The sequence below is a fragment of the Magallana gigas genome, chromosome 2 (assembly GCF_963853765.1).
Source record: "Magallana gigas chromosome 2, xbMagGiga1.1, whole genome shotgun sequence".
Taxonomy (NCBI): Eukaryota; Metazoa; Mollusca; class Bivalvia; order Ostreida; family Ostreidae; genus Magallana; species Magallana gigas.
In genome coordinates, this window is record NC_088854.1 from 40,076,426 (window position 1) to 40,103,375 (window position 26,950).

At 32.2% G+C, this 26,950-nt stretch overlaps 3 protein-coding genes across 19 annotated transcripts in view; 2 read left to right on the top strand and 1 right to left on the bottom strand.

Annotated features, from left to right (window-relative positions):
• Positions 1-133: 133 nt before the first annotated feature.
• LOC105345074 (DNA repair protein XRCC2) lies at positions 134-1,370 on the top strand. The gene is made up of 2 exons (XM_011453062.4): positions 134-289; positions 428-1,370. Exons 1-2 carry the CDS (start codon positions 266-268, stop codon positions 1,280-1,282), a joined length of 879 nt encoding a protein of 292 aa, XP_011451364.3. The 5' UTR covers positions 134-265; the 3' UTR covers positions 1,283-1,370.
• Positions 1,371-3,149: 1,779 nt separating this feature from the next.
• On the bottom strand, positions 3,150-11,444 carry LOC105345071 (rab9 effector protein with kelch motifs). Of its 4 annotated transcripts, none has more exons than XM_011453049.4 (4): positions 11,313-11,444; positions 4,638-5,912; positions 4,233-4,448; positions 3,150-3,592 (listed from the first exon to the last, which is right to left on the bottom strand). In XM_011453049.4, exons 2-4 carry the CDS (start codon positions 5,458-5,460, stop codon positions 3,384-3,386), a joined length of 1,248 nt encoding a protein of 415 aa, XP_011451351.2. In that variant the 5' UTR covers positions 5,461-5,912; positions 11,313-11,444; the 3' UTR covers positions 3,150-3,383. The 4 variants fall into 4 exon arrangements, with proteins under 4 accessions (XP_011451351.2, XP_011451352.2, XP_065932653.1 ...); XM_011453050.4 differs by lacking the exon at positions 11,313-11,444 and adding an exon at positions 7,839-8,048; XM_066076581.1 differs by lacking the exon at positions 11,313-11,444 and adding an exon at positions 6,809-6,965.
• LOC109617076 (guanine nucleotide exchange factor VAV2) overlaps positions 7,060-26,950 on the top strand; it is a 40,235-nt gene continuing 20,344 nt past the window's right edge. The window contains exons 1-17 of one of the 14 annotated variants that reach the window (XM_034444401.2): positions 7,060-7,584; positions 11,586-11,832; positions 16,401-16,517; positions 16,721-16,776; positions 17,038-17,106; positions 18,059-18,154; positions 19,994-20,102; positions 20,902-21,003; positions 21,204-21,272; positions 21,372-21,572; positions 23,438-23,533; positions 24,423-24,494; positions 24,768-24,841; positions 24,983-25,001; positions 25,203-25,217; positions 25,967-26,058; positions 26,465-26,510. In XM_034444401.2, coding sequence (XP_034300292.2) covers positions 11,623-11,832; positions 16,401-16,517; positions 16,721-16,776; positions 17,038-17,106; positions 18,059-18,154; positions 19,994-20,102; positions 20,902-21,003; positions 21,204-21,272; positions 21,372-21,572; positions 23,438-23,533; positions 24,423-24,494; positions 24,768-24,841; positions 24,983-25,001; positions 25,203-25,217; positions 25,967-26,058; positions 26,465-26,510 — 1,443 coding nt within the window. In that variant the 5' untranslated portion in view covers positions 7,060-7,584; positions 11,586-11,622. Of the gene's footprint in view, positions 7,585-11,585; positions 11,833-16,400; positions 16,518-16,720; positions 16,777-17,037; positions 17,107-18,058; positions 18,155-18,987; positions 19,088-19,993; positions 20,103-20,901; positions 21,004-21,203; positions 21,273-21,371; positions 21,573-23,437; positions 23,534-24,422; positions 24,495-24,767; positions 24,842-24,982; positions 25,002-25,202; positions 25,218-25,966; positions 26,059-26,464; positions 26,511-26,950 lie in introns of all 14 variants that reach the window. The other 13 variants (XM_066076578.1, XM_034444394.2, XM_066076569.1 and 10 more) reach the window with 13 other exon arrangements.

Consider the following 26,950-nt stretch of genomic DNA (forward strand, 5'->3'; position numbering starts at 1 on the left):
TACTTTCTTTCCATATCCAGCAAATCTATGTTCCCTTCGGCAAAGTATGCATATCAAACAGTTGGTTGTCATTTTATTGTTGAAATGTTTGTATTTGTTTATGATATTAAATATTTATTAATGATCATGCTAATTCGTTTTAAACAAATTGTGGCCACGAATAATTTTAAGAATAACTGTGGAGCACCCTCACTCCTTTAAAGTTGTCTGCTTCAGGAAAAAATTTAAAATGGGCTTTTTGCCCACAGTACATCATATTTGAACGATGCAGAGTGAAACAGGTTTACAGGTAGCGTATTTGTGTAATTTATTCAACAACTCCTGTTTTATTTTACTGAATATATGATCAAAAATAGTATTCTATAGTTAATTGTATCGAAATCAGATTTTTTGATTGTGAGAATTTCTTTTTTTTTTCTCTTAACAGCTTTTAGCAAGACTTGGTAGTCGCCCATCCATTGCAGGAGTACTATCGCCTATCTTTAATGATGGACCCAGTGCGAAAGATGTCATTGAGCTGTTTGGAACCGAAGGAACTGGAAAATCTGAAATTTTATTGAATCTTGTGGCAGGCATTATCTTGCCTAAAACATGGAAATCAGTTAATCTGAATGGAAAGGATGCTAGTGTCATATTTATCGACAATGACTATAAATTTTCTATCCTACGATTAGTGACTGTTATGGAGAACAGAATTCATGCAACACTGAAAAATGCTCACCAAGCAGAAGAGAACTTAACTAATGATGTTGAATTACTGATTCAGAAGTGTTTATCCAAACTTTCATTAATAAGATGTACAAACAGTTCAGAATTGCTTGTTACTCTTTATAGCCTGGAACAAACACTGTTAAGTAACCCTAATATATCAGTAATAATGATTGATAGCATTTCGGCCTTTTATTGGATTGACAAATGCAATGGAGGTGAGAGTTTAGCTGCACAAGAGAAAAATTTGACACTGATATCAGAAGTGTTGTCCAAATTCATAAACAGTTTTAGTTTAATTGTGATTGCCACCAAATGTGCTTTGATGAAAAAGAGAATGAGGGAAGATTACAACCTGGAAAAATCTGCTAGTAACATTGACAGATTAAAAAATGACCATCAAGAATTTCTATGTAAAGCATGGGGACAGTTGGTTACACAGAGGTTTCATGTAGAAAAACAATTAGCATCAAACCACTTCAAGTGCTACTGTATTCATTTGGGTTCCTCCAAAAATGCAGATAAAACAGTCATTCAATTTCAAATAACAGATAATGGTATACAAGTTTTGTAGCTTTATGAAAGCAATAACTTTTTAATGTGTGCTACATGTATGTATTCTTGTGTGATTTGACAAAATAAAAACATGGTGCTAATTTCAAGTAACGAATTAAAAGTCGGTAATATTTTGGTACAGGTATTGAAATAATTGATAGTTGTTCAATGATCTAAATTTTTAAATTGGACTTGATTTGCCTTCTTAAATTGTTGTAATTCAAATTTAGGCAGTCATGCACCAGTAGATCAATGCACTGATTACTTAATAGTACGTTTTAAATAAGTAATATTTGATATAAAAAATTGTAAAACAATTTAGTTTTTATACCTCGCAGAACAAGTTGTGAGGGGTATTATGTTTTTGACTCGTCCATCAGTAAGTTAGTCATGATCAGTCTGCGAGTCCTGTTTTTTTTTAAAGCGCAACTTGTCTTAAACTGATGCAAGGAATTACGTCAAACTTTGTAGGTATATTTAGGACACAATGACTGAATGTGTAGATGTGCATATTACCAGTAAATTACTCAATTATTTTCTGGGAAGTTTGGCCATTTGAACTTAAAATTCTGGCCGTGAATTGAATATAGTAATTAACATGCAGTTTGTAAGCGCAGTTTTTCTTAAACCGTAGTATTTTGAGAATCTCTGTAGGTGATTCTTACACAATGTTTAGATATGTACCAGAAAATTCTAATTTTCATTATTGTGGGGGAATTTTAGAATTGTGTGGTTGTTTTATAGACAAAATATTACTAAAGTGTATAGATATGTGCATATTCGCAGAAAGTTCTTACTGTAAATTCCTAATTAAACGCGAGGAATTAATTTCCGCGTAAAATCGCGAGGCAACCTCCGCCAATTTTAAAATCTTGCTTTTATATTTGAGACAGTTATAAACTATAGGAAATTATAACAAAAACTGGTGATTGTGATTTTATATTCTCACGATTTGATACAAAATGGCGGAATCGCATAAATAAGTACTCGCTTAAAAAAGGTATATACAGTATTTGTTGATTTTTTGCAAGTTATGCCCCTTTATTGAATTACATTTTCCCTGCCATTCATGATGTGTTGCACTGTCAAGTGGAGGGCAGGGTATGTGAGCTTGACCATTTTTTGTTTCATTATTTAACTGGACAAGCACATACTGCATTAGATTATCATCTGTTTTTACTTCACCTGAACCATCAACTTTGCCCTTAGTGTTAACTTTTCATCTACAGGTACATAGATTTGCTGAATTCTAATTAAACCTGGCACAAAGCATCCTCGGAAAAAAAGCTTTCATATTTGTTCAGATCAAGAGACAAGCCCCCCCCCCCAATAATTAGATGAAAAATTGAAAATAAGGTAGTTGTTCATTGTTACATTTCAATAATATGTCCAGTATTTTTCAAAGACAATTTATCAATGGCAGTCTCCTCTTCCTTTGTCATATATACACGCATACATACCATATATCAAAATTATTTTCCTGAATAAAAAAATCAATAATAACAGGGCTCACGCTGCCCATCGCATTTGTCGCTTTTTCAGAATTAAATGCGACAGTTTTTAGTAAAATGCTACACCCAGATTTCATTGAAAATCACCTAGCCTTTTGTTTTGATTGCATAATCTCTTCCAAGCGACAGTCAGTGTAGCTGGACTTTACACCTGACTGACTTAAGACAATGACACAGGTAAAGGGTGGAAGCCATCTATAAGCGGGGTATACACAACTGTCTTTAAAAAATGATAGGTGATTTTCACACCTTATTACAGCTAAATGGATTTGTAATTTAACTACGGATATAGCTAATGCTTTCATCAACTGAGCTTACAATGTGATCGTCATTTCACAAAGAATATGGATACGGACAACAAAAAACTGCACAAAATGAAATATATATTCTTTTTAAATCTCTATTATTATAATAGAGATTTAAAAAGAATAATTTATTCTAAATTAAATCATCTAACACAAAATATGTATTTTGTGACTGTATCAACTATCAAATTTGTTCATTTATGCTGTAAAATAATATATCACAAAATTTGGCAACTTATGTTATTACGGTATGTGCTAATATGAATAAAAGTTCAATGGAATTGAAAAAAATCATTATTCTATATCAATTTGGTTGTTCAGTTAATAAAACAAGAGCATCATCAAATATTTCTCCCTCTGTATCCATGCCACCATGAACCAAGAGAAATCTCATTTCTTTGCCATCGGACATGGGAGTATTCAGGGAGGCAGTGGCGCCCTCTGCTCTCGGTGTTTCCTCATCCTCATCGTCGGTGTTAGGTTGTGGGATCTCGTAAGTCACACTGGAGCTCTCTGAAAAACATAAAATACATGTATATATATGTGGTCAGAAATAAAATGCACTATAGATAACACTTTTTGACATTGTATGTAAATGAATAAGGAAGTTTAAATGAAAAGTGTTATATAAAAAAAAAAATTAAACTGATCTACCTTATCACTTGTTGATCACACTTAACAGAAATCAAACTTAAACTTTCATTGGTGTTTTAAAAAAAATTGACAAAAAAATGTATAATAAATTCTTAAAATCAGAAGCAACCACTGCTAAATAGGTCAGTCTGACCAAGAATCCAAGCCGGCAAACCAATTTAATATTGAGCATTTAAACAATAAGTGCATGCACTTCATACCAAATTAAGCTCACTGCATGTAAGATCATTATGAGAAAAGGACCAATATAAATTCTGAAGAGAAATTTCAAATCAAAGGGCCATAACTCTGGCTGGGCATCAATTTGCGCGTTAAACTATGCGAGATATCTTGACAAGCAAAAGGAAAGAGGAAACCATTTTTCACTGCTCTGCTTTCACTGATAATTTAGTACCAGGTAATCAACAAACAGAAATAGGCAGAATATAACTTAAGTAATTAAAATATGAACCAGTTTGAAATAAAAGAAGCCAACTTTTTTTGGCATACTGTACTGTACCTGATCCTGTATCCTGGCGACTGTCCCTGGAACTAGCACTCCCAGGCTTCAACTCACGATCCAGGATCTCCTTTGTCTGCTGAACTTGAGTGACCAGGTCCTGGTCATCAGTCACTCGCGTCAGGCTCCGGAATAAACTGACCTGGCACATACCAAAGTCCAGTCGACATGCAGGAGGGGGACCCTGAAGTTCTACTTTAGTCCATAACATGGAAGCTGAAATGGAAAAGGATTACTTATTAATAAATATGTACACAAAATCATTCTTATATGACTGATATATTCAGTGGTGAATCTAAAGAGGTTACAATTTTTCAAATAATTCTAAAAATATCACCAGTCAAGGACATTACTTATTGATGGCATATTGATTAGACTTAACAAGAAACACATTTTTACACTTACACGTGTCACATTTATACAGGTCATCTAGTGCCCCCTCTCTGCTCATTCCGCCAAAGATGTAGATGTCTTTTCCCACTGCCACTCCGCTGTGAGCTGCTCTTGCTGATGGTGTTGCCTTTTTCCGTCGAATGTTAGACCAAGACATTTTATCAAGATCCATAAGATGGAAGTCATCATAAAATGCAGATCCTGCCATTCCACCATGAATGAATAATCTATTGCCGACAGCAACCATCACATGACCATGACGAGGCTTTGGAGAGTCTCCTTTGATTGGAAGGATGGACCACGAGGATGTTTTAACATCAAAGCAGTGGACCTGTCTGTCCCCCACAGGGTCAGGTCCGCTGTGTCCCCCACTGTACACGATGAACTTGTCCCCCACAACAGCAGTGGTATGGTATGTGCGAGGGGTGGGTGGGGTGCCACTTATGTTGGGGGTGGACCAGGAGTTGGTTGCAGTATCTAACACCTGAATATCATTCATATTTCCCGTGGGATCTGCTCCTCCGAATACATAAATTTTCTCTGGTTCTGATTGCGGAACAAAGGCTGCATGTTCGTATCTTGCCCTGAACCCTGGGTAGTCTACGATGTCCCACATCATGGTATTGAGATCAAGTACAAAAGTGTCACAGAAGGCTCCACTAGGATTAGCACCACCTATCACATACAGCTTTCCATTGTCACCATCTGATAATCCTTTAACATGAGTGCATGTGTGACCAACACGAATTGAGGGAGAGTCTCCCAAAGCAGACAACACATACCATAGCCCAGTATTGGGGACAGTATCCCTCTCTAGTATTGGATGAAGTTCCATTGTTCACATAGAAACAAAGCTAATTTTAAAATATTGTAAATAAGATAAATTCTGGATTATGTAATAAAATGTCTACTTTAACATGCACACAGAACCTAAACCCAAATAAGCAGCATGCAACACAGACGTTCCTACACACTAAACAGCCATTATACTATAACACACACAGTCGACTGGACCGGACTCTTGTCCACATGCACTTTAGTATTAGCAATCTCTCCCTTCACAATTACTCCTGGGTTTCCGTAATGTCCCAATTCTACATGTCTTTTATCGGCTTCATGGTCCCTGTGGACAGGTCTTTTCATTTCAAAAGTAGAGTCCCTTTTCTTCCTCTGCTGTTGTTGGAATACCACTATAGCCGTGTCTTCATATCTCTGATGGATGAAGTAGGAGGATTCGAAGAAGGAAGAGGGCTGGGTACTCATTGAGGAAGAGGTAGCATTTTTATTCTGTTAAGTAAAAGAAAATAAAAACTGTGTAAATATTAAAGATATAAGTCAAAATTCTTTGATAAAATATATTCTTCACTGTACACTCCTTCCCGTGTAACACATACCATATGTCAAAATAATTCTTACACAACCCCTAAAATAACTTTTACCTAATAAAACTGATAAAATTTATTTACGCTGTGATGTAAAATATTATAAATCTGCTGGTCTGAAGCAATATGTGCTCATAAATACATTCCTCAAATTCCCTGAATTGATTGAGCTATATTTATATACAGCACTTCCTTAAAAAATAAGTGTGGGTTGGAAGAGTGATGGATCTCAAGATCTGTGTACAAAACCAATGTGCTCATTAAATCCTTAAAATAGTTACGCTATCATTACTTATTGACACTTAAAAAGATAATTACATTACGAAAAGGGGGCCAACTGCTTGAAAATAAAATGCTCTTGCATGCAACATCATACCACCAGATGAAATATATACTTTTTTTAGATATAATTATGTCCATGTATATATATAAGCTCCACTGTCTGAGAATACACATGTATTAACAATACATATACGGTACATGAATGACATTGCATTTAAATTAGATCACAATTAAAAGGTTGAAATGAGGATCAATTTATTTTCCTACAACTTGACTAAATTAATTGTTTTCCTCATTTGCAAGCAGAAAACAACACTTTTATACTATAGTAAATGTAATTATAATTCAATCAATATGGTCATGCTTCAAAACAAAAATGTTTGCATGGAAATTAGGCTCTGTGGAACTCTGACTATATAATGATAATTTGATAAACACAAACACACCATTTTTAAGAACAGTTTAGTATTCCACCACCTTGTCTTTAAATAAAACCCGAGTCCCGCATTGATTCCCTACCTCGCCATCCACATAATAAAAAAATTCATCGGTGGGAAGTTTACGATAAATTCCGTTCATACTGCTGATGTGCCGACTCCACCATAGAACAGAAGCTGTGGTTTGAGATTATAAGAAACCTCCCCCTACTCTGCCTGAGGTGCTCCCTTTATCTTTGTCTACCGGATATATACATAAACAGGTATGGGTATATCAGAAACTGATTAAGCTCTATCTCAGATTTATAACCAAACACCTGAAGTATCATAAGCTTATCTAATGAATATATAGATGATGTACTATTCCCCATGATAATCTTCTATTTAAAGCTTTAATGATTTCCAGACAGATATGAAATTTTGTGTGCTCCGTTCTGTACCGGCAATGCGGAGTGGGGAGTGTTACTGAACTAATTCTATTTACACAAAATAATAATTACATGTATGAAAAAGCTAGAGCTTGTATTAGATTGGAAGCTGTATCCACTTCACTTCAATCTGGAAACACGGCACACAGGAAATTAATCAATTAACAGTCTGTGTAAATGTGCATCAAGTGAAGAAAGGCTGATGATCAAACTTTTTTAAATGAAAAGGATCTGGAGAAGTAAAACCATCAGCCAGATACTCACACAAAAAAAAGCCAACCAGGAAACACTGACTAAATGGGTGAAAAAAAATCCACAGGATACGGCCTAAAAGTGTAGCGTGAACGTTTAATCCCTAGATCATTAAATGTGAAATATACAAGAACAGATGGCATATTTACAGATCCAGATGGATGTTTAGTCAAACAGGGTGAGTAGTACATTTGCATCTCCCCTCACCCCCACCCCTCCCCTAAAAATATCGATAAAACTAGCTCTATCATTACAAAACATTATCTGATATTAATTCCTTTTTTTTTTAAACCATACTTGAAAAGCTGAATAATTCACAGCATGATTTTCTTTGACATACCATCTTAAGACATAAAGGATCTTTAGAGAAGCACTGAAAGGACCCTGTCATACAAAATGTTAGGTTTACAAATGTAAAACTGTTATTCTTACCCCTACAACAGTTTTCCATCTAGCCATCTCTTAACTTCCTTTTTTTAATCATGAATTCACAACAAAGATGTGACATAAACAGGGAAAATTAAAACTCCTAATGAATCCACATCCTTTTAAAATGCACTCACAGCAAATCCAAATCCGACAACATTTTAGCGGAATAATGATGTTTTTCTGTATTATATAGGCTTGTTTGCACAAACTACATACATGTATATAAAGCCAAGATTGCCTTCAGGAAATGATTCATGCAGGAAAATATCATTTTTATTATAGCATTGTATTCAGATAACAAAATATGCTTTTATCATTTGATACTGTGAATCATAAGGAAAAACAATTTTTATAATATAATTAAATCACACAATATTTTTTTTTGCAATATTAATAATAGACATGCAGTTATAGATTTGAGGAACAAACCACTTTACTTGAACTGTTTATATATTACTATGTTACACTTGTATTGCTATGCATATACAAAAAGTATTTAAGTGTTCAGTCAGTTGGGGATATCAAAATGACAAACTATTATTATCTTCAGTCATTTGGGGATATCATGTACAGCATATACTTTATATGGGTATAGCCCATCTGTCCATCTTTTATTCAAATGACAATAGAGTCGTGTACTTACAGTTTCATAAAACCAATTCTCAAAAACTTCAATACTGTAGATTTTATTAATAAAGACAATATAAAACTGATACACATACCGGTTCATTCTTTTTTGAAAATTAAATTTGCTGGATTATCAGGATATAAACTTTAGATAAATATATGGATAATGCTTATTGGCCTCGACAAAAACCTAGTATACAGATTAATGAAGTTTTTTGGCTTGACAATATCCTGCATCCGTCAGAGAAGAATTGTGGGTTGAATTAAGGGCTGAGAAAGCTAGGAGAAACATGTATAATGTATATGAAATGAATGCTTTTAGACTAAATGATTCGATTAGGATGCAAATTGCAGCTATCAATAAATAAACTGCTAGTACAACTTTAAAATCTAAAAATAGAGTACAGTGTAATTAACAAATACATGCATCTAATATTTAAATTGTATATTAGTAAATGTTTAAACCCCTAAACCTTCTTGGCTTTAATTACAATGTGAAACAAAACTAAAATCTTTGAAGTATCCATGTAAAAATTTAACTTAATGATAAGAATGCCATACCACTTGAAATATTAAAAATATTTACATGCTAAGACAAGTCATCAATAAAAAACTCCCCACTTCATCTCTGTATTTATTTCAAAAGTATCTGCAGAAAAACTGAATTGTGAAGAGCTCAAAGGTCAAGGGGCATTGCTATCCACATGATCCATGGGGATGTATATGCAAAGTTTACATCCAACAAGGACTTAAACATATTAGAATCTTTTTAACAAGACCTTGGACTTTTGGTTGGATGTAGCTATCTATTTCTTGCATCAAAACAAGTAAAAAATGACCCGGTTTAAAGCGAAATATGCACTGATTGCATAGTCTTAGCTCAAAAGCCAGACAAATCTTGTTGATTTCAAAGAGCCATGGCTAAGAGGCAAGCAGTGAAATATACAGGCTGCTGACACAACTACCCAAGTCCAAGGTCTTGTTAAATGGTTCTATGTAAAGGGCGGTACCTGAATGGGCGAAAGAGGTTGATATGCCCTAGTTAAGTCACAGGTATGGTAGCAATAGGGCATAAAAATCAATAATCAAAACCTACAAGGTTATTATTTATGATGCATTTTAAGTATGCAACACTGGGAAATTACTGGTATACATATAAAGCATATATAAGCGTACAAGGAAGTTTTCTCAAGATAAACATAGGTTTTACTCCAGAAAAGACTAGGAAAATTTTAAGCACATTACTGGGTGTACATCTAAATCCCAAGTGCTTTCATACATCTATTTGGAGCATTATTAGTCAATTATGTTGAACAAGTTCTTAAGCTCATGAGGATACAGAATAATAGGACATTTCAATCTTAATGTAATAAGTAAGTCAAAAAGTAATTCATATTGAATATACTTTTTAGGCAAAAGAGATTTTAAAATCAATGACCATTAATTAATAGCTAGAGATTTATATAGAAAAAGGCAGGACACCAGATGGGCTAAACATTACGATTTAGTGGTACACCATTAACGCATTGAACAATTTTCTAAAAATCTCAAATATACATGAATATACAAAAGACTAAACATGATTTCAATTGTTTGTGCAAAGCAAAAATCAAGAGAGCTCAGATTTGAAAACAAATTGCCTTTTTTTTCAGTTAAGTTTAAGGTTCCATACCACCTTAACTACAGTAGAGGTGCTGATGTATTCCATATTATGACATACTTCCTGTCGAAATGAACAATCAAATAAATTATAATTAAAATTTTTTTTTCGTTCCCACATCAGTTACTTCAGAGTGTAGCGCAATGGGTTAGAGCATTACATACGAATCTGAAACTAGTGAGTTCCAATCCCACTGGGGCTTTTATAATTTTTAATTGCTAATTTTGTATTCAACTATGAGATAAATATTTGAGTTTCAAAGGGACTTTTAATGAGAATATATCACCAGTGACATAAATAACAGAGATTGGCAACTCCGCTATTAGTGTTTTGTTGTTGAAAAATGTGATGGGACCAACCTTACTTTGAGAACTACATATTAGTAAACTGAGATAATGATCTTAAACCAAAGGTCAATTGTTTTTATGAACAATGTGCATAGGTTTTAGACATTTTTCAAACAAAAATTGAAAAATAAGGTTAATATATAGAAAATATATTGGCCAGCTATAAAACATAGGTCATTGGCGACATCTCGGACGACGGGTAGCCAACTGCCTCCTAAAACTCCTCTTTTAATATTGTTTATGAGACATAAACTCATTAAAATATAACATTTTGAATGTTTTGGTAATAGGTTTTAGCTGTTTATATTTCGATATCATGATTTATTAGAAAGATATACTGATTTAAATTCGGAATACTTTACAATTAGGGACCGTGCGATTTTGCGAGATTTCGATCAGATGCCAATCTCTCTTATTAATGTCTCTGATATCACTGCATGAATAATCTTATATATACAGATTCGGAGTCGAAATTCCTTGAGGTTACTTAACTTGAGTGCCTTAATTGGCTTATTTTATATCAGTTATATGCAGAGACATAAATAGCATATTTATGTCTCTGGTTATATGGTAATAATGAATTAAGCATTATCTGCTGTAAATTAAAATGAAATAATGTTGTGTCCGCTTAACTTGTGTTGATTTGAGACTAAAGTATATTATAATTAGAGAGTTGAATAACTAATGGTATTTATTTATTGGTTTTGTCTCTGATACTGTATTAATGTGGTTAAATTATGATATCTTAAATATTATTATGTGAAAAACAGATTATCATTAAAGTTTTTTTCATAACACAATCAATTTTCTATTCTACAATATCTAATACTAAAAAATTCTTACCATAAACGCTAAAACTTAATCTACTGACAACGCTGTGATTTTCTCATTCGCTTAGCATTGCTTAGGGAATTTGCAAAGGGAGAGCACTTTGCATGACAACACGCGCTATGAATGTCAAGGTCGTTTTAAATATAGAGCTACTTCATTGGTTTCGTATAAATATTGAATATTGTATATAATTTTGTGACATAAAATATGATGACGAGCGAAAAAACTTTCATTTTAATTCACGATAATTTTTTTTCACAATTTATTATGTGTTTTAGTTCACAGTATGGGGAATCCCAATTAAACGAGAAGTATATTCAAAATGGCGATGGAGGAATGGAGGCATTGCGTTGACTGGCTCGTTAGATGTAACATTTTACCCGAAGAACACAGAGCTACACAGCCCGATGCAAGTGCATTCGACTTAGCCCAAACTTTGCGAGATGGAGTGCTTATATGTCACCTTTTAAACACCTTGTCACCTAATTCAGTGGATCTGAAAGATTTCAGCCAAAGGCCTCAGCTGTCACAGGTCAGGAAAGCTTCTGTGTATTCTTTAAAAAGGCTTTAATATCATGAAAAATTATATTCTGTGAAAAAAAGAAACTAAGTCAGAAATAATTTTTGTGCTTTATGTTTTTTTTACTCGAAATTTTTGATAAGTTGGTTGTTCTGTTATGTAAAATACAATGAAAACGATTACTTCCTAGTTGCCAACGGTAGTACTCATCACACCTGTAATAGGGACATAACTTACATCCTCATTTAGTCAGTCAAATTTCGGATGCATATAGACTATTTTAAAAGGATGTTTTGTATTTGTGTGAAACTAGAATGTCTATCATACTGTTTTAATGTTCAAAACCATTGATTTAATGATTATTAAAAACTGTAAAATAATTTTAAATGCCAGTGAGTGTTTATTACTTTAATAAAATAATAATTACGCACAACAACTTTTCAAGCAAACTTTATCTGGTTTTACAAAGTGAACCAAAAACCACTAAACACCATTAGCAAACAAAACAAGAATTCAGATATTTGTTATTTTGTCATTCAAAATCCTTTTCACATTTTTCAATGAGGTTGTTGATCATGTTGATAGAATTAAAGTTAATATATAATAAAGATAATTTTTTGTGGAGTAGTTATATAATTTCAATTAAGGATTTTTAAAGTCATGCTCTTTAAAAAAGTTATGTAATGCAGCAATGTTCTTTAAATTGTGGCATTCCAATAGTTCATTTTAATAAGCAAAATTGAAAATAGCATAGCTTACATATGATACACTGTCTTTGACTTTAACAAATCTAATTGAAGCTTTAAAAAAGTGTTTCATAATGGGTAATTGGGTATTATACATATTATACATATTTTTTGTACATAAGTAAATATAGGTATAACTGGAAAGTGCAATTATTATTCATAATTATATCTGTGATTATGAATAAAAATACCTGCAGAGAAAATTATCAGGAATTTATAATAGAAAACAGAAAACAACCCAAACAATTTTTTTTTTTTTTTACAAATTAATGTAATAGGACAGGAAGGATTATCATATATACATATTGAAAACATATGGTGTGACCGGAAATCGAACCTGGGACCCCTGCAACTATAGTCAGGAGCTCTACCACTGAGCTATGAAGGCTGATATCCACGGTCCATATAGCCATAACTACTACACTCCTCCCTCCTTAAAGTAGATCCAGTGTTCTGTGATGTCATACTTTTATTGTAAAACTTTGAATTCTTTAAAATTTGTCCAAGATAGTTTTATATTAATATTTTATGTGAATAGAATCACATGGAAGTAACTAGAAGTACTGTTAAGGTTTCTCCACCCTCGATGTTTTTATGGTTTAATCTGTGTAATTTTTGTTTAAATTTGATGATTAATATGCAAACAATAAAATTGAAGTTAAATATTGGTATCTTGCAAATATTTTGTTCATGCTGTAGGAGCTAACACAGGTACACTATCAGGACAGTTATAGCAACGACTGCTCTCTTATCAAACATCACATTTATTTTAACTAATTTCGATATAATAAAGCAATTTTTAAAAGAAATTAATCGCAATCCTTTATTTTAAGTATTTTAACATTTTAAGGCCATTTAAAAATTGCCAGTATGAAAGCTATCACATTATAGTGCATTTTGATACGATTTTTCAACCACGAATAAGTACAGTTTAGCAACACAAAACGTCTATAACTTTTAAAATAATGGTTCAAACTCACTGAAAATTGGTACATTTGTAATTCATCATATATCCTATCGAAATCTGCAAAGAAATGTTTACCTTGCCTGGTAAAAAATTATGAATTGTGGTCTCTGTCAAGTTTGCCTATATACGGTTTTATCAGTTCTTCATTGAATTCAGCGATTTCAACTCAAACTACTCTCTATGAATTGTTAAACATTGGTGTCATTTCCCTTTACATAGCTTAAAATGTGTTAAACACAAGTATAAATCAAGAAATATTGGCAAAACTATGCACCACATAACACTATTATTATAACCGATAACGGTAAAATATTCCGGAATGCTCATAATGACGTCACACGACAATCGAAAGACCTTAAGTTCAAGGTATTTTAGCACCTTGATTTATTCCTTTTTATACATTTTATTTATGCTGAGGGGAAATAACTCTTTTTATACCCCCGCAAACGAAGTTTAGGGGGGTATATTGGTTTCACCCTGTCCGTCTGTCCGTCTGTCTGTCCGTCCGTCTGTCCGTCTGTCCGTCTGTCTGTAGACGCAACTTTGTCCCCCCTATAGAATTTTTTATTACTGCATGGAACAGTTTGAAAATTTGTACATATGTTGAACACCATCTGAAGATGTGCAACTGCAATTTTTTTTAAGATCAGACAAGATTTAATGATTTTATGACCGTTTTCATTTTCCTTATTCTATGTATTGTACACTAATGTTGAAAAGTAAGGGAGGTAATCCTTACAGATTTTATTAATTAATTAATAGAAAACACTCTAAAATATATTTATATAAATACATCCAGATGGAGTTTTTTTGCCTTTATGTCTTAATTAATAAAAAAAAAATTATTTTTTATAAGTATTCTATCAACTGACAATGCAAAGTTTTTGTTTGTCAATGATAAATTCTTAGGAGCTAATGAGAACATCAAAGACAAGTGTGGCTGAATTCATGTGTCCCAAGGGAGCCATTATCTGAGCCATGGTTCAGATGGAGCATGTGTTTAGGGGAAATTGATAATCTGTAAAATTGGTGATGGTTTTGGGGCTATTTTAAAACTGTTTCATGTAAACCAAAAGGTCTATCATTATAAGGAAATAAATAATATAATTATTAATAAAGAAGTTAAACTATTTTTAGAGGTTGTTTAAATTTATTTGTCAAGTAATTTGATGAAGTGACACTATTGGGCATTAATTTAAATGAAATTCAAAATTACTGATATGATTGTAGTGTTTTGGCAATTTTAAAATTGTTTGTAATATTAAATTTTCTTTTTTACATATTTTTACATAGTATGGTAATTATGGTAATGTTTTGGGAGTTTATTAAATTTAACAAGCTCATCAAAGAAAATCATAGTCCTATGGGATCAATTTTCTGATATGGAGTTCAATTGTGCCATAGGAGAAAGTGAGGAAAATTTGAAACAACTAATTGCATCTGTCAAGACTCTTATTAGAAAGATATTGAAAGTTTTATCAACAGAAGAGCATTGCTTGGCTACTGGTATTTCTATTCACTGCAAAGGGAGGGGTTATTGTCATTTTGTTGGTTTTTCTTTAAATCAATTAAATTAAAAAAATATATCATCAAATACATACATTTGTAAATGTATTACTGTTATAGATATGTATTTACAGTGAAATTCTGACAATTTTGATTTTAATTTTTCTTTGTTAACTATTTTTTTTTTTTTTTACAATTCTAGAATTTTTTTTTTGTATGTGTTCCAAACCTTAATTATTATTCAATTCAATTATTTGTCCCATTTGAAATTAGCCTAGCGGGGGTATTAGTCCCATTAGGACAGTTCTAGTTCTGACTGTTCTCTCAGTTGTATGACTAAATGCTATAATTTTTCTTATTCCAACAATTAATCTTAAAATGTGTTTGTAGTTTTACTTTTCTGACACAGTTGACAATAAAATTTAACAAGATAAACAAGTTTCTGCCTACAAATATTTTACTTTAAACAAAAAAGTACAGTTTTCTGATGCTAAATTATGCTTTAGTTCATGTTTATCTGACATCCCAAAAAGTGTGATGTCATGTATATTTTTTCTTATAATTGATGAAATTTAAGTCTATTAAACTGAAATCAGTTCTGTTTTTCAACTTTCATCAGAGAGTTTTACAAGTATGGAGTTACTTTAAATGATCTTAGCCCTCAAAAATCAACCCAGGCTCTTTCCCCTGGCAGGATTTTCACCTGTTATTTCCAGGGGTTGGTCACGGCACCAAATGTAATATAAAAGGAAGAATTATCATATACATATTGAAAACGTATGGCTGAAAACCAGGAATCAAACCTGGGAGTCCCGCAACTCTAGGCAGGAGCTCTAGCACTGAGCTATGAAGGCCGATATCCACGGTCCATATAGCCCCAACTTCTTAATAAGTAATACATGAATATAAGGAAAACATGCCTTATAGTAAATTATTTTTTATATGTGTGATAGATATCGAAGAGCAACCTCTGTTACCTCTTATTAATCTTTATCATAATTGTGTATGGAAAAATCAGTTACAACTTGCTCATTTTGTTACCTCATAATTTTTGTGGAGTAGTTCTCATCAACTCATCATTTTCATGTTTTGAAAAAAGTGAATGTGAAGTGTATTTTATTTGTAGGTTTACAGAATTTTCCAATTTATTTAGTTTGTGCTTACTTACTCTGAGTGTTTCTAAAGTTTATTCTGTGATTTTCAATATTGAACATTACATGTATATTTTAATGCAGTACATAAATATATTCACTTATAATACTGGTACATGTGTATCGGTAAAAGTGAAGGTGAATTAATTTAATCATTAAATTCTTGGAAAATCACAAAGTTTATTCTCATGAATCTTCCTTCTTTTTCAGTTTTTGTGCTTGAAGAATATTCGAACATTTCTTCAGTCATGCCAGTCAGTTTTTGGTTTGAGCACCTCAGATTTGTTTGACCCATTAGACTTATTTGAGGTCAGGGATTTCAGAAAGGTATGTCAAGCAAATACTATACCTGTTCATGAACTTTAGTTATGAGGGGGTATTTGATGAATATCTGCATGTAAAGTCTGAATTTAATGAAGTAATCATTATAGTTACTTAGTTTTGTAAAGAGAAATGAAAATTATGCTTGTAATGTTTAAGGGGTTTTATGTGGTACTGCTTTGTAAAATAAAGAATGCATGAATTTTCAGGTTTTGACCACTCTATCAAAACTTTCAAAGACACCTATTGCCAAAAGGAGACATAGGTATGTACAAACTATTAATTAATGGTTTTCCAAATATTTCATCAGCTAAAATCAAATTATTTTAATTGCATATTGGAAACTACATGTTAAGTAAAACCAAAGAACTGCAATACACACGAACAACTTCTGGCACCTGTGTATTTTATTGCAGTCGATGGCGAACACACATAACAATTCAGTTCAAGCACAATCTTCTCAGATTGTTATTATAAACTCCCTCAATATGACAATTGAAATTCATTCAACTGACTTTTGTTTTAGTGGCTTTAAACCACCATCCTCGCGATCATGTGATCACGAATATTACAATTCTTTAGAAGATTTAGCCAAGTGAGTAGCTCCTTCAAACTGCTGCAGCATAAAACAAGTTTTAACTGTGTGGCATGCCACCGTGAAACAGAAAGTGTATACAGCAATACACTCTTAACATGCTCACAGTTTTGGGCATGCAAGCAATATTAGTCTAGACCTTTTTAGCATAGCACAGCTACACTAGACTTAGCATTTTGCTGTAGGCGAATTGGCTAGTTTGAAATAAAAGTATTGCCAAAACCATCATTGATATACATGTATGTTTTTGAATTCAATGATTTCGGAATGGTATGAAGATAGTGAAATATCTGATTTTATTATCATTAAACATGAGATCCACAAAATCTTCTTATAGTGATACAAATTCAAAGATAATGTGATTTGAAGTAAAGATAAATAAATATATGGAAGTATGAACATGATGAAATTTAAATGATGACTATATTATTAAAAACCATTTAATACAGGACTGTATTGTAAGATTTATTTTACATTAGTGCATTTGGTTTTTTTTTTGGTGTATATGGAAAAACCTTTTTTTTTTTTTATTGTTTTCATTGTCTCTAATTTATACATTGTATTAAAAAATAGTGTGGGCAAAATTTTATTTAACAAGGTCTGATTGACAATGCAGATTAGAAAATCTTTAGGAAAGCTAGAATGAGTTACAGGAGATCACGTCTCCTTGTATTAACTTATCAAACTAACTTAGACTACATGTACATCAGAATAGCATGATGTAGCTGTATGATCTTTAAAATCAAAATAAGAAATAAGAAATTCAGTTTTCTGTAGAAGAATGGCCAAGCACATTAACTGTGCAAATTGGCAGTTTACCAGACAAGTAAACATCCCATTAGAATGAAACTTTGTGACTTAATGGCAGTGCATATGCTTTGCTGGAGGACCATTGCCTCTGTGTGTGATATATGTGTGTGCTGGTTGCTGATCCAGCTTGATGCTTTTGTAGTGGTTTTCCTCCCGAGCAGACCTCTCATCGGCCACCGCCCCGGCGATACCAAGATGATGATGATGACATCTATGGAAATCTTCCAGACTTAGCATTGTAAGTTTTATTTGGTAATGTGTAATTAACTCTCCTTCACATGTGTAAGACTCGGCAAACGAGTTGTCTCATACTGCATATGTGAGAACTCAGGAAATTTCCATCTGCATCCGATGTTGAATTTGATTGGTCTTCAAACGGAGTAAGATTTTCCTTTAAACACAACAAGAGTTAGATTTTAATGGAATATGATTTTTGGTAGTAGAGATGGACTTTTAAATCAAAATAATCTTGATAAATAGTTTACTGTTTCTGAGGAAGTGATCAGTTTTGATCTAACTTGCAAAAATATGGTTCCATAACTTTTTTGTAAGCAGTACATATACACATGTAAGTTCAAACATTCAGCTGAAGTAATATATAGGGGACAGTATAGACTTGTGGGGCCATTTGTGTAATTTTCAAATTTTACAGGTTGGTTGGAATGTTACATATCTTGAAGAGATGATTTTCATAAATTTATAAACAGTGTGTCAATACATTTATAAAATTTGTGGCTAATAGTTACCTATAGATATTAAAATTTTATGATTCTAAAGTATTACTTGTACCATGACTGTGATTTCAAAATACAACATAACATTTCGGCCTTTGGGCTAGTTACATGTATATCCAATATTAAGTGTTTATAAACTTCATATTTAAGAAAATTATCATGGACTTTCTGTCTATTCTATCCATTTTGTCACTGAAATAATTTAGCAGAAAAGATAAGAACTTGTTTCAGCTTAAAATAGTGGTTGACAGTAGACATTATTTACACAAACCTGTACCCGTTGACTTTGGGGCATGGTAAGAATACCTACATGTCAACTCAATGTTCACCTAAACAGGAGCCATGAAATGCCAGATGAATATAGCCATGTTTCCAGTCAAGCCGAAGATGAAAAGATTTATCAAGATCTCTGTTCTCTAAAACCGTCTCACTCTCAGGTACAGAAAGTCATGTGACCTAGCACAGTGTCATGTGACTTGATGATGATTCCAATCATCATTTTCCCCTCTTCAGTTTTGAGTTTGTAGCAGCTTTGAATTTATGTTGAGTTCACATTCCCTCAGCTTTGGTGGTGTTGGAAGTATTTAGTTTCTATTGTGTATGTTTCACTGTAAGTTAATATTGATAAATCATCACTGGTGCATTATTAAGAAGGTTTTTTTGTATAAATGATAATTTTAAGGTACTGTGGTTTCATCAAAATTCTTTGAATACCAATTTTCGTGGATTTCGTTATTTGGTTGATCCACGAAATTAAGAGTTCATTGAAGTGCAATTTCTATCCACATTTAGTATTGAAAGGGTCATTGGCCACGAATTTATGTATCCTGGAAACTGTGATTTTCACTTTATCCATGAAAATTAATATCCTTGAACATTAATGAAACCACAGTATTTCATGAAATTATCTAGCAGTCTGAACATTTCTATCAAAAGTTAAGAATAAATAACTATTATTTGATAATTAAGGCCAGAAAAAAATATTGCAAGTTTCTCAGGCCAAAAATTACAGAATTTATTATGACAGGGATAAAATATTTTATTTTCTTCGCAAGGGATTAATTTACTCAATTTAACTTTGAATATTAAAACATTGAGTTTTTCTCCTTTACAATCTGGGATTAATCAGTGCTAAGATATTTAACACATTGAATAGTGCCTGCAGAAAAACAAAACATTATTTTTTTTGGGCCTTGAAAAATTGCAAGTATTTTAAATTTATGAATGTAAAGTACCAGTAATGTGTCCTTTTATAATGTGTTTTTTTTTTTTTGTCTTGTATGTGTTTTTTTTGTTTTTATTTTTGTTCCCCGCATGCATTTTTCTTCTGTTTGGTTTGATAGACATCATGACCTAGATGATAACGAAGAAATCTACGATCATGTTTATCAAGAGGATGATGATGAAATTTATGAAGATTTATGTAGTACAAGGAATAGGCGAGAATCAAGTGTAAGATTAATAGATTTATTATAATTATTTACTGTAGTATATTTACACCATTTGAGAAATAAATGATGATAGAGAGTTTATGTATTATAAGTTGTTGAAATAAAAATGATAAAAAAAATGTACAGTTGAACTTGATATCTCGAACTCTGATATCTTGAATACAATAGATATGTCGAAGTGATTCGTAATTCCCATCCACTTATTTTTTCAGTATTTTACCCTTTATATCTGGAATACCTGGATACTCGTAGTTTTTAAACAGTTCCATCTATTTCAAAATAACGAAGTTTGACTGTAATTTGGTGAAGCCAGCAGAAACAGATAAATAATAAATTAGTAAAATATGAAAGATACGGCCTAAAGCAAAACTTAAAAAGACCCTCTTCATATGTGATCCTTCCTAGTAAATTCTTCTGATTCATGTCTTCCTGAATGAATATTTTCTTCTTTTAATGTAGAATCTTTTGTCTTTGTGTAATACACCTAGTTGTACCAGTGTTATTATTAAAGTTTTTTTCATTTGAACAGTTCTTGATGTGATGTTCAACGACGATGGTTTAACATTTTGTATTTTATTTTTATAAATGATAACAAAATTACTCTAAAGGTTGTTTATTATTACTTCAGACAAATCAGTTAATGTGTGAAATTTGCTAGATAATGCAGGAGATAATCATGATACAATGCACTGCCTTTTTTATCCTTCAGATTTATGTAGGTTCAAATGATGTCTGCCCTTTTTATATCCTAAAGATTTTTATAAGATCAAATTGTGTAACTGCCTTTTCTTATTCTTCAGATTTCTGAGCTTCCAGCCCCAGTAACAAAGAGAGACTATTGCATTAAGGAATTACATGATACAGAGAAAAACTATGTAGATGCACTGCGCATGATCCATTTGGTATATGAATTAAATAATACATAACTCATAATTAACAAAGCCGTTGCTACAAAATGTGTTGTGTCTCCATTCACTAGATTTACAGTTAAATATTGGAGATTTGTAGAAAATGTTTTTTTTTAAATGTAGTTATGAATGAAAAAAAGAAAATGCACAAAATAATGCAAAACATTTCATCATGATTTTCTTTGTTTTTTTAGAAATTTAGCAAACCTTTAAAAGATATCATTTTAAAAACGGACAGAGATGTCATATTTGCACACATAGAAGTAAGTAAATTCACCTACTGTTTGTAGATACACTGCAACACTTTATGTATATATTCAACTTCTTGTACATACTAAAGCTGTTTTTGTTTCTTTTTGCAGAAGCTTCTGGATGTTCATGAAAAATTTCAAGCTGAATTGCAATCTGCTTGCACTAGTGGAAAACCCAAAATAGGGGAAGTATTTGTGAAATATAAGAAAAGTTTACTTTTGTATGGAAATTACTGTTCAGACATGCCAAAAGCTCAGGAAAGGCTGGAAGAGGTTACCAGGAGGAATGAAAACATTAGGACTCAGATAGAGGCAAGTTCAAGCAAAAACAATGATTATTTACCCAAAAAAAATCTAAGGTTGTAATATACTGTATACAGGATGCAGTGTTTTTTTCCCCCTTTTACACTCGCAAATGGTTTTGCCCCATCTTGAATTCACCCAGTTACAGTTGTGTTAACAGAAATTTTATTTGCGACATAGAATTCGCCCATTCTTAACTCTTTTCCCCCTGATGCCACCATATGACGCATTTGTCATTTCCCTATAAGGTTTTCTTAGCTTCCCCCTGAAGCTTTTTTCACTGTTTGAGTGGTATTGTTTTACTATAGTTATTTACAAGAATTATTGTCTGACCATGCCATATGATATACCACTGTGATCGGGAAAGATTGAACTTTAACATTATAACTTTAGAGTACACAAATAAATTAACAGAAATTAATTAGGTGAGTTTATTCAGGTAATTTTACCTGTATGTTAAAAAAAATTACTGTAAACATGAAAATTAATGAATGAAATTTTAACATATGATCAAATATTGTTCAAAAATATTTTTTCATGTTTTGAATAATTTGTTTCTTGTTTTATCTTGCGAATTGAGACCAATACACAACAATCAAGATTTAATCAAAAGTATAGAAATTCATCCCTAGAGTAATATTTTATCAAACTATCATGGTTCATGTATCACTGCAATCAGAATTGTTCTAAGTTTTGCATTTATAATTATTTTTTATATGAATTATATCAGATACCTGTAGTAAAGGTACAGAAATTCAGGTAAAAATACCTGTACACTTTTGTATCTATTGTCTGCACAGTTACATGTATAAAGCAATATTTATTTCAAAATAGTTATTGTAATTCAGTCAAAACATTATACTATTCAAAGGGGGATTTCAAAACATTTAGTTCTGACCCAGGTATGAGCTAATAATTTACCGACTTCGACAAGTTTCGTTTTTTGGCACCCCCCCCCCCCTCGCCGATGTATAGCATATACAGCATTGTATATTAGTTTCTATTGGGTTTTATTTCTTAAATAATTTTATGGAACAGTATAACTACAAAATACTGGGAAAGATCCACAGTTAATGTGTTGAATTTATAAGTTAGATTATGCCCAGGCTGACGCAATGCACATGTGCCGATGTTCGGAGGCCGCCATTGTTGTTGTCATGCAGGTGTCGTGAATTAGCCCTAATTCACTGCTAATCAACCAAATTCTTGTCATAAACTTCAAAGGAAGTGGATTGGTCATGTTTATTTCCACTTGGGAGTAATTTTAAACACACAGAATCATCTAGAATATCTAAACCAATCTCTGTCATGATCGTCCGATGCCGCCATTTTTTTAAACTTCACAGGTGTGTGTATCACGTGATATCTGTCAAACCATTGCATAACCTGACTGTGTATAATCATCTGTGTAAGGTTGACACCATTAGGTGTTATTTGCCACTCAATTTTGCTTCAGACAAGTAAAATAAACAAAGAAAATTGGGGTTCTATACGGACGCGTCATAAGTCGTCATTAGGGAAATGACCAATGCGTCATATCGTGGCATTAGGGGGTAAAGGGTAAAATGCTTCAGGGGGAATAGAGTTAAATTCGCCCTCTGACAACAAGGTGTGAATATTTCCTTTTATACACTATATATATGAAAAGTATTAATACTCATACGTGTTGCACTATTTTTTATCTCTGTTACCAGAACTGTGTTTTGTGTACACTAAACAAGCATCGGAGGGTCACATGTCAAACCTCTGTCAATTCTAGCGTCATTAGAGCAAAAACTTAAAGGAAATTGATGGCTTAAAGAAAGATTAAAAATATTGAGCAAGTTTTCATATGTATAACCCATTCTATGGTATTTATGATTTATATTTGACAGACTTGTGAACGGCTGGCAAATGATGGAAAATTTAAACTTAGGGATTTACTTCATGTTCCAATGCAGAGAGTCCTAAAATATCACTTATTATTAAGGGTAAGTATATATGTATTAGATGCATAGTATATCTTTATGATGACAGAACTAAGCCTTTATTTCCCATGAAAAATTGTTTTATTGATTTTGGCTTTCAAAAGAAGTGGGATCAAACATTGTATATCTTCATGTTTTTAATTAGAAATTTAAAAATGCATTATATGTTCATGAATTTTGCATTTTGAAAATATAAAAAAAAAACCAACCAAGTATAACAGGTATATGTGTATTTTGACTATAACATACTCTCTTCCACATTAAAATCTCAGCGTGATATGCATATATTTACATCTACCAAGTATAATTTCCTCTATTTCTTACGGAAAGTTATAGTTAATTCATAGCTGTATAGAAACAGCCAGACTGAAATCTACACGCCCCATTTATTGATTGGTCTAAATCTACAGCGGCTGAAAGTGACAGGACTGAAATTGACACGCCCTGTTTATCGATTGGTCTGAAGCTACAGCGACCTAAGTAAAATCACGGACTGCACAAAATAATCATGATGATGCCAGACTCAAAGTCTCAGAGGAGACAATTTGGCTGTTTCTTTTAGCTAACGTACTTATGTACATTAGCAGTAATTTAGTGAATTTTACTAACTTTTCATAATCAATTTATGAATTAGTTAAAGAAAGATGTAAATATAAACAATAAAATGCTTTCTTTTATGATTCATGCGGGTTATGAAGGTAGCGATCATCAATGCTGCTACCTTCATATCCCGAATGAATCACAAAAGAAAGCATTTTATTGTTTAAATATACACTTAGCCAATAACATTGCCAGAAAAAACTTTATGATTAAACATCTCTTAATGTACATTACAATGTATTGTATAAATGGAAAGGGAGTCCTATGTTAATTAATTCATAATTTTCTTCAGGAGTTGATCAAACAATCAGGAAAGCAAGCTGAGGATAAAGATTCCTTAGAACAAGGTCTTGAGGCCATGATGGTACGTGTACTTTATCAATTTGTTTTCAGAAGATCAGAGCTTTAAAAGAGAGTTGCATGCCTGATTGTGATTGGCTGGTTTAGAACTTTCACAATGAATTCGTGCGAGCGAGTAGGCATTTTATTTATTCCATTCAAAGATGAATGCTTGAATATTGCTGAAATTTATTAAAATGCTTTCAAAAATGTTTGATTTAAACTTTGCGTTAACTTTAGTTTACTGTACTGTTTGTTTACATTGGATTTATAATTTTTGTGTTACCAATGATTTCAGGATTTGTCTCTTTATGTAAATGAAGTGAAACGGGACAATGAAACTCTACAACTGATCGAAGAAATACAATCAAGGTAAACTCCATATATATTTTCTTAATTACATGTACATAATTTATTGCTGCAAAATATCATTTTAGATACATGTTTCAATATTAAAATGAATGTGGTAAAGATGTAAATGACCCCTCACCTTTTTCTTTATTTCTGTTTTAGCATCGGAGACCTTCAGATGGTAAGAAAAGCGAGCATTTTAGAAATGAAAAAATTTGTAGCTTTTTCGTACACGTATTATAAATTGCTTTTTAAAAAACATTACAGTGGATATGTAGTAAGCTGGAAACTTAAAATATTCAATTTTTTTCTTATATATACACAAACATGTAAAAGTACAATTGTAGAACATGCACAATTTCTAACCATTACCTTTGTACAGTATTTACCCAAAACAGTGAGTTCTGTAATATTGTTTTTTTTTATTTTGTGTGCCCTTGTACATCTATTCTTAAATTAGCCTGCAATGTCCAATAACCCGTGTTTTACATCAGAGTCCATTGTATTAGAAAGAAAAAAAAATATCATTGCATTTGTTTGGTAAAGTTTGCAGTTACTGTTATAGAGTAGCAACTTTTGTATTTAATGAAATATGAATTTCATTGTGTAATAACTGTATTTATAGCTTTAATAGCAAACCCACTGATGAAAGTCATTCAAATCATACATGTACGTACATGATTGTATAGGATCATAATACGAAGAAGTCTGCATGCTGTAATTTTTCCCAGCAAAGATTAGCAACCTGTATACTTGTATCATTACATAACAGCATTTTTGAATGGCAATATCAATCATTTGAAATATTCCGGTATTATATTGACAATACATGTAGATAGCTTAGCGCATAAAAGTTATTGTTGATTGCTATTTATGCAGAGAATTACGACAATGTTATGCATTTAGTATTTTACAGTTAAAAAAGTTTTACATCCAAGTATTTTGGTACATGTATTGCATGTACCATGGAATAAACCCATTTGAAAATTCCATACAATTACATGTACCGCGGTACTGACATTTCAATATACTGTTCTCCTTTTAAAGTAGGACTTATAAAGATAAACAGAAATCAGAAAAGAAGAGAATTTAATTTTTTTTCAGAGTGAACTTCGATCTCTGATTTTCGTGTGGTTTCTTTTTCAGCCTGCTAACACCACATTAAAGGATTACGGCAGACTACAGAAGGATGGAGAACTAAAAGTAAAAAACCACACAGACAACAAGATCAGAATTAGGTGAGTATCTCTTTGTAATCTTTATTTAACCTCTTTACTGAATCAAGTGCTACTGTCTGTATTCGGCTGCAAAATTATGTGTTCTAAGGAGTTTAGTTGCATTTGTAAGGAAAGCCATTTTCAAATTGATAAATTTAACTTACCAAGTAAAATATTTGGAGGAGTTGCAAGAAATATTCTAATGAATTACAGTTAAACACTGTTATAGCGAACATGCTTATATTGAATTGATGCTTAAAGCGAAGTAATTTTCATTCTCCGTGACTTTATTTCGTGTTGTAAACTTGCTGGATACAACGAATTACTGTAAACTGTTATAACGAAGCAAAATTGCCCTTCCCTGGGGCTTCGTTATAAGTATGTTTTAATTGCTGTAATTTTATTTTGTTGTTCTTTCTTTCAACAGATACATTTTCCTATTTGACAAGGTCATGCTTATGTGTAAGGCAAAGGTAAGTGTAAAATCTTAAACACTTGTGTTGTGTACCATATATTGTTTCAGTGATTGAAATCAAAAGAGCATACTAGCTAGAATTTAACTATAGCGAATTACTCTGCACAACATGACAGATAATGATAGTCATAGTTCAAAGTTCATGGCATTGCACATTACACCGTCTCTTTTGACAGTCGTACGTGATACATTTATTCATACTTCATGTGTTCTGTGCACGAAATGTTTCAATGATTGTTGTGTCTTGAACGTATTCTCATTTTATTGTGTAGTAATGTTTTACATTTCGTAATCTTGTTTGTCAATTACATGTAGTTTTTTTTGTTCATTTATTTTTTTTCAAATTAAGCCCTAATTTTGTTTATAGAGGGTGGGTGCACCTTTTAAGGTTCTCAATCAAATTCCAATTACTCCAGTCTCCTCGAGAGAAAACCATTT

Excerpts from the sequence above, each read along its gene's own strand:
- LOC105345074 (XM_011453062.4), top strand. The coding sequence starts at position 266 with ATGCAGAGTGAAACAGGTTTACAG. Across the intron at positions 290-427 it reads AGAGTGAAACAGGTTTACAG|CTTTTAGCAAGACTTGGTAG; the intron begins GTAGCGTATTTG and ends TTCTCTTAACAG.
- LOC105345071 (XM_011453049.4), bottom strand. The coding sequence starts at position 5,460 with ATGGAACTTCATCCAATACTAGAGAGGGATACTGTCCCCAATACTGGG. Across the intron at positions 4,449-4,637 it reads CCTGTATAAATGTGACACGT|CTTCCATGTTATGGACTAAA; the intron begins GTAAGTGTAAAA and ends TTTCCATTTCAG. Across the intron at positions 3,593-4,232 it reads TCGCCAGGATACAGGATCAG|AGAGCTCCAGTGTGACTTAC; the intron begins GTACAGTACAGT and ends TATGTTTTTCAG.